Here is an 8,120-nt window from a genome sequence, read left to right as displayed (position 1 = left end):
GTGTTCGAGGTGTTCTTTTGGGCACGGTCGGCGCAAGTCCTGCATATTTCCCCTGTGTTGCTCGTCGTCAAAGTCGGAGCTGTCGGTTGCTTGCACGTGTGGCCATCTGTTGGCATGTGCCGGCGTGGCTTCTGTTCCATGTCGGTGGCCAGGTTGGCCGGTGGTGCCCATATCATGTGGGTTGTGCTGTATCGATTTTAGCCCGGTTTTCCGTCAATTAACCGGGCAATTCTCTTCTTCTTAATCAATGAAAATGGCAAATCTTTTGCCTCGTTTCAGAAAAAAAGAATATGAGTAGTGCTAACGATGTACTATTCGTAACAGATTTTAATTCAGATTTGCTCATTCTCATCTAGATGAGAATTAACAAAGTCTCATCTATTCCCACACTATTTGATTAACCAAAATAAATAAATAAAAATCCCTATGAATCTCTGTGCAAAATCCCATTTCAGTTTTGTATAAAGTTCCGACTCACACCTGGCATTTTGTTTCTCGAGCTGTAAACTGAATTTGGTCTCGAGACAAATTTTCTTTTCAAAATATAGATCGCAATGTTTTTATTGTGCCTGTTTCAGTCCATGGGTAGCACGAAAGAGGTGGAATGGAAGCACCGGCTGAGTCCTCGAGCTGCAGCGACATCTATGCGAGCTGGACAAATCCTCTGGCGATGGTGCCGTTGGCGCCCCGGGGCAGGAACCCGCCGGGGACCTGCTCGTTGCGCGAGCCGTAGAGGATGCGCAGCGCCTCCGCCGGGGTCCGCTGGTACCCGAGCGAGTCCACGCCGGCGCCGAGGATGTTGCTGATGGTGCGTCGCTCCGCGCCCTGATGCCGGTCCAGCACCTTGACCCCCTCGTCCTTGGCGCCGCAGCCGGACAGCTCGTTGCGCCAGTCGGAGATCCGGCGCGTGAACTCGGCCACCGTGTGCCCCTTGTAGGGCGCCACCGTCTCGTCGGCGCGCTGGTACAGCAGCATCCTGATCACCGCGTCCTGCCCGGCCTCCACCGCCAGGACGCTGGCGTGGAGGCGCTTGGAGGCGTAGCCCATGAGGTTGGGGCTGATGCCGACGGCGGCGGCGGCGGTGACGTGGGGCAGGATGTAGGAGGCGAGGAGGAAGTTGACGGTGCCGTTGTAGGCGTCGAAGGGCGGGTCGAGGCGCGCGCCCAGGGCGTCGTCCATGATGGCGGCGAAGCGGTCGGCGCTGAGGTCGATGGGCGGGCGCGGGAACCCGCCGTTGGCCTGCGTGATGGCCCTGATGTGGCCCACCTCCTGGTACCCGAGCTCCGCGGCGATCTCGGTGGTGCGGAAGTCGAGGCTGGCCTTGCGCGCGCCGACGGGGGCCGGGCCGCCCGCCGAGAGGTTGCGGTCGAGGTAGTCGATGCCGCGGCCCAGCGCGGCGTGGAGGAACCACTCCGCCTCCACGAACTTGGGGTTGAGCAGGAACTGCAGCTGCTCCATGTCGCTCGGGTACACCGCGATGGCGCCCCGCCGCGGCAGGCTCGGCCGGCACCGCGGGTCGTCCGTCTGTGTGACTGTGATGGTCGCCGCGAGCGCGACGACCTGCAGGCCCGCGGCCAGCAGCTGCAGCAGGAATGCGCCGTGCGCGCGAGCCATGGCCAGGGAGGACGGAGCGCCGGTCGTGCCGTGCTGGTGAGAGCTCGCGTGCTTGGCTCTGCTCTGCTCTGCCCATGCTCGTCCGTGTATTTGTGCTGCGGGCTGGGGGTCTGGTAATGGTTAGCGTGGATTTAGGAGGGCATGAGGTTGGCAGGACACGAAATGCTCGCGTGCCCATCACCACGGCGGGGGCGCGGCTGTGGCTGATGTTGACTAGGGATTTGGTAAAATTTCTCTTAACCGTGCCCAAATGATCGCATGTTCTCTAGAGCGTTCTGTATTTTGAACCGTGCCCAAATCCCGTTCGATCGAAAATCAAGCAGCAAGAGTCCGACCTCAGGGTCCACCATAGAAAGGCATACCTCAGTCCCAGAATAGCATGCATACGGGAGCCATATTCCAATCATGTGAACTACTAGTAATCTGTATTTTTTTGGAAAACACAACTGTGCTTTTCTTTTTTCGGAAAGCACATACCGTGCCTTTTTTCTTCTTCTAGGAAAGCACAATTACAAAAACATATTGTCAAAGCACTGCTTCTCGAAAAAAACCTTTTTTCTCGAAAGGGCACATGCTAACTAGTTGCTCCTGAAATTTTATAGGAACTAGAGGATGCCCCGCGCTTTGTTGCGAAAATTGGTTGATGAAAAGTTAGGTTGCTAACTTGGGAATCATAATTTAAAATACACATAACTTATTACGTTTGATTATGTATATTTGTAAAAATATTTATTGAATATAAGTAGAATAATTGAATAGAAAATATTTTTTCATGCATGGTTGAATGGTGTGATGGGTCTTTCTCTATGCATGATTGCATGTTGAGGTGGGCCTTATCCTACTTATAATTATATGATGAGGTGGCATTGCTTACATGTTGAGATAAATAAGTTAGTGGGCAACTCTCTCTTAGGTATATAGGGTTCTAAAGGATAGCAATTTTGTTAGGGAAGAAATCGTTTGTGTTCTTTTGGTTTGTAGAAATGGATTCCTGTTCCTATATAGGATAAAACTATTTTTCTTCATATTTTAAAGGAAAAAACATTAACCTAGACTCAATGAATTTTTTTCTATCGTATGCGTCAAATGACATCTCTTTTCCTATAAAAATTGAGATATATATGTCATCTTATTATTTTCAGTTCCTATAATATTTCTATCATACGAACCAAATGAGACCTCAAACTATGACTATGGACTAACAGAGAGTAGTTTAATTAGGTTGGTCATCAGAATGATATATAGAATTAATACATCGTCATGAGGAAAAACTGACCTCTAGTTGAGTAATCCGTAATCCGCACCTGAGGTCATATCCTTTAGGATGAAGACTCGTATGCTCGTAGTGAACAATAAAAGTGAAAAAACAGCATTTTTTTTCAAAGAAATCTAATAGCTTTGGGAATTCAAGATGCTCAGATGCGGTAAGAGCGTCCAAATTTTGGTGGTCAAATGACATACGAGCAGCTCATTGCCAAATAAAAGGAAGAAACAGGTGAATTTTTTCTTTTATTAGTTTTTTTTGATAAAAGAAGGGCCCGTCCCTTCCGATTTCCATTAAAGAAACTAGCATCAGGTTTAAACGATTACACAACTAGAAGTTCAAGACACCATCAACATCTACAAATACTAAGGAACGACCAAAGCACTACGAACTGCCCCCCTAAGGCAAACTGGCAAAAGCACAAAGCAAAATACGTCTACTTTATTACAGACCGGAATAGCTGCACACACGACCTTTTATGCACGACAGGTGGACGATGGTAGGATCTGACGTTGCTTAGGTATGGAGGGATTCAATCCAACAATTATTACCCTATGTCGTCTATGCATCGTCCGCAAAATCATCGGCTGTGTAGCATTGCTCATTACAGACCAGACGAGATCTAAGGATCCAGCCACAGCAACCAAAGTCTTTTGATCATCTAAACACAAAATAACTACCACTAGTAGAAAACGAGCCTATTGTCCCGGTTCGTAAGGGCCTTTTGTCCCGATTTCTGAACCGGGACTAAAGGGTCGGTACTAATGCCCTGTCCCTTTAGTCCCGGTTCAATCCAGAACCGGGACTGATGGGCCTTCACGTGGCATGTGCGCGGAGCCCAGGCAGGAGGGCCTTTGGTCCTGGTTGGTGGCACCAACCGGGACGAATAGGCATCCACGCGTCAGCATTTCTGTGGCTGGGGTTTTTGTTTTTCTGGGGGGGGGGGGGGGGGGGGGGTTTGGGGGGTTTTGGGGGGTTAATTTAGGTGTTTCATATATTGTGTTAGCTAGCTATAATTAATAGAGAGAAGTGTCCTCTCTTATGTCCGTGCTTGATCGACGCTACGTACTATTCATACGTATAGAGAGGACTAGACACGCTAGCTAGCTAGTAAGCAAATGAAGGAAACAGAAGATCGTCATGAACATATATGCATACAGAGAGAAGTGATATCGACCACCCCTCCTTCTTCGAGAGATTGGTTGAACAACAAGTTCTCGTATATCTATCCGACACTACCGGCTACATATATACAATAATTATCTCTTACAAATATAATCTCCTAACATACGGACGCATGGTCCACATAGTATTCTCCGTCTTCAGCGATCACGTGGTCAAGAAAGAATGCCGCCAATTCCTCTTGAATTGCTCGCATGCGAGCTGGTGCTAGGAGTTCATCCCGCTTCCGAAACATCTAATTTAAAGAAGGAGGTCAATACATATATATATGAATGAATGAAACTCAACACAAATGATGGTAATAAAATAAAATTGTGAATGTTGTTATTTACGCACTTCATATTGTTCGTCAGAGTAGCCCCGCTCACAGGTCGTGTGGCGGATGGACTCGCAAACGTAGTATCCACAGAAATCATTCCCTTGTTCCTGCCACAACCACTTTACAAGAAATAGAGGTCAATCAAACTGAAAAGCAAGAATGCCAAATGGTATTGATGAAACTAGCGCTTGAATCACTAGGAGATGTGCGGAACATGCTACTATAGTACTTACTTTCGGGTGTCTAAATTGCAGCTTCTTCGGCAGTCCCGGAGCTTTTTTGGTGAATTTTCTCCAAACCCTGCCAGACAAAGAAAACAATTACTTGATATATCAGGAAATGAACAAAGTTGCTAATATGGTGGATAATGATCGATTTAACTTACTTCTCAAGCATTTGAGTCATGTCCGCATAGTCCTGGGGATCTTTTCGTCTCGAGTCTAAGACGGTTACTAGTCCCTACTCAAGCTTAATCTCTAGGAGAATATAGTGGAAACTGCACACGCATGCATAACTCATCAATTACATTACTATAACCTTGACTAATATATAAGGGAAACCGAATATGCACAAGACAGTAACACTCACTTGAAATTGTAAGAAAAGAGTATTATATTTTTGTTTCCATTTATTACCAACGATTGTAGCAAGTTGGCCTCGGTATCTGCGGCATGAAATTTAACCTGAGTTGCATCTATGAGATTTGTGTTAATGAACCCAATATCACCGATTTGTGTTTTCTTCAATTCGACGATCTTCAATCTGCATAATATAGTGAGGATAATTATAAATACATGCAATGAAAGAGCTGAGCTATATAGAGAGACTTAATGACAGAAGTAGTACTACTTACAGACAGTAGCAGGTGACCGTTGCTTTATCGAGGGCCAATTGATTGAAAAACTGAAAGAACTCCTCAAATGGAACAGGCAACAGTTCAATTCCAACGAGGTCATGCTCCTTTTTAACTCTCACATACAAAGTACTCCTCCCCCCAGACTCTCTGCAGATTTTCAAGTACCAATCATGCAATCTTCGCATCATCATTGATAGAGATCTTTCATCTTTGACGAGAGGCTTCCCGTACTCGTATCTTTGTATCCGCACCTTCATGAAATCATAATGTACATCGTCGGGCAGGTAATCTCCAAATTGCTATAACCGGGCACCATCCTCAGATCATTAGCGACGATGTCGCTAGGCACCTTGAGCGGGGGGCACGATTGCTTCGCTTGTTCACCGAGCTGGGCAATTTGTTTCCCAGCTCGTCGTCCTTTCAGCCTTTGATCACTGACAGTACTTCCCGACCGCTCCGCTTCGGCAAATGCCTTTCCAATAATGCGCTCATAGTTGCCTTTCGGCGGAGACTTGGGTAGTTTTTCAGGGCAGCCAGAGTGCGCTTCGCTTTCACCGGATCTACCTTCTCCTCCGGAGAGGTGGATGTTTCTTTGCTTTCACCCCTTCAAAGAAGTTCCTCACTTTTTCTCGCGCGATCTCGGCGTTCTCCTCCAGGGTCCTCTCGTATGGTAACTTCTCTGGAGTCTTTAGAGAAGGACCGAATCTATATGTCCTCCCGCCTTTGGCTGTACTGCTAGACGCCGGCAGAGCAGACGGAGCGGTTGTCTTCTTTACTTGCTTACGAGGCGGAGGAGAAGGACTACGACGCGCCGGAGCAGCCGGAGCGGCGGCGGGTCTCTTCCGCCCTTGCTGACGAGGCGGAGAAGGAGGAGGCTGGCTGCTCGGGCGCGCCGGCGCAGGCGGAGAAGGAGGCGGAGTGCCGCCACGCGCCGGAGAAGGAGCCGGCCGAGTGCCCTAATCGTCACTCGCCGGAGGAGGAGGCGGTGAAGGAGGCGGAGTGTCCTGACTCGCCGGAGGAGGAGGAGGAGGCGGAGGCGTCCAGTTCGGAAGGTTGATGAGCTCCTTCTGCCATAGGCATGGAGTCTTCAGAGCAGAACCCAACCGAGTCTCCCCTTCACCGGTAGGGTGGTCAAGCTGGAGGTCCTCAAATCCCTCCGTTATTTCATCGACCATCACCCTAGCATATCCTTCTGGAATCGGCCGGCAGTGAAAAGTTTGAAGGAAATATGCCCTAGAGGCGATAATAAAGTTATTATTTATTTCCTTATATCATGATAAATGTTTATTATTCATGCTAGAATTGTATTAACCGAAAAAATAATACCTGTGTGAATACATAGACAAGCAAAGTGTCACTAGTATGCCTCTACTTGACTAGCTCGTTAATCGAAGATGGTTATGTTTCCTAACCATAGACATGAGTTGTCATTTGATTAACGGGATCACATCATTAGGAGAATGATGTGATTGACATGACCCATTCCATTATCTTAGCACCCGATCGTTTAGTATGTTGCTATTGCTTTCTTCATGACTTATACATGTTCCTATGACTATGAGATTATGCAACTCCCGTTTACCGAAGGAACACTTTGTGTGCTACCAAACGTCACAACGTAACTGGGTGATTATAAAGTTTCTCTACAGGTGTCTCCAAAGGTACATGTTAGGTTGGCGTATTTCGAGATTAGGATTTGTCACTCCGATTGTCGGAGAGGTATCCCTGGGCCCTCTCGGTAATGCACATCACTTAAGCCTTGCAAGCAAAGCAACTAATAAGTTAGTTGCAAGATGATGTATTATAGAACGAGTAAAGAGACTTGCCAGTAACGAGATTGAACTAGGTATTGAGATACCGACGATCGAATCTCGGGCAAGTAACATACCGATGACAAAGGGAACAAACGTATGTTGTTATGCGGTCTGACCGATAAAGATCTTCGTAGAATATGTAGGAACCAATATGAGCATCCAGGTTCTGCTATTGGTTATTGACCGGAGATGTGTCTCAGTCATGTCTACATTTTTCTCAAACCCGTAGGGTCCACACGCTTAACGTTACGATAACAGTTTCATTATGAGTTTATATATTTTGATGTACCGAAGGTTGTTCGGAGTCCCGGATGTGATCACGGACTTGATGAGGAGTCTCGAAATGGTCGAGACATAAAGATTGATATATTGGACGACTATATTTGGACACCGGAAAGGTTCCGGGTGAGATTGGGACAATACCGGATCACCGGGAGGTTATCGGAACCCCTCGGGAGGTATATGTGCCTTATTGGGCCTTAGTGGAAAGGAGGGGAAAGGAGCAAGGGAGGGGGCGCGCCCCCCCAAGCCCAATCCGAATTGGGAGGGGGCCGGCCCCCCTTTCCTTCCTCCCTCCTTCCTCTTCCTTCCCTCTCCTACTCCTAACAGGAAAAAGGGGAGTCCTACTCCCTATGGGAGTTGGACTCCCGCCTAGGGCGCGCCACCCTCCTTGGCCGGCCCCCTCCTCCACTCCTTTATATACGGTGGCAGGGGGCACCCCATAGACACAATAATTGATCATTGATCTCTTAGCCGTGTGCGGTGCCCCCCTCCACCATAATCCTCGATAATATTGTAGCGGTGCTTAGGCGAAGCCCTGCGATGGTAGAACATCAAGATCGTCACCACGCCGTCGTGCTGACGGAACTCATTCCCAACACTTTGCTGGATCGGAGTCTGGGGTTCGTCATCGAGCTGAACGTGTGCTAGAACTCGGAGGTGCCGTAGTTTTCGTGCTTGATCGGTCGGGCCGTGAAGACGTACGACTACATCAACCGCGTTGTGCTAACGCTTCCGCTTCCGGTCTACGAGGGTACGTAGACAGCACTCTCCCCTCTCGTTGCTATGCAT

General features: G+C 48.1%; 1 protein-coding gene across 1 annotated transcript; it reads right to left on the bottom strand.

Annotated features, from left to right (window-relative positions):
- Window positions 1-411: 411 nt before the first annotated feature.
- On the bottom strand, window positions 412-1,706 carry LOC125512231 (desiccation-related protein PCC13-62-like). Its single transcript, XM_048677328.1, has one exon. The coding sequence runs from the start codon at window positions 1,612-1,614 to the stop codon at window positions 643-645; it is 972 nt and encodes a 323-aa protein (XP_048533285.1). The 5' UTR covers window positions 1,615-1,706; the 3' UTR covers window positions 412-642.
- Window positions 1,707-8,120: the final 6,414 nt, after the last annotated feature.

Source organism: Triticum urartu, chromosome 6, assembly GCF_003073215.2.
Source record: "Triticum urartu cultivar G1812 chromosome 6, Tu2.1, whole genome shotgun sequence".
NCBI classification, from domain to species: Eukaryota; Viridiplantae; Streptophyta; class Magnoliopsida; order Poales; family Poaceae; genus Triticum; species Triticum urartu.
Note: the sequence above shows the minus strand (reverse complement) of the source record. Positions and strands in the feature narration are given on the sequence as shown.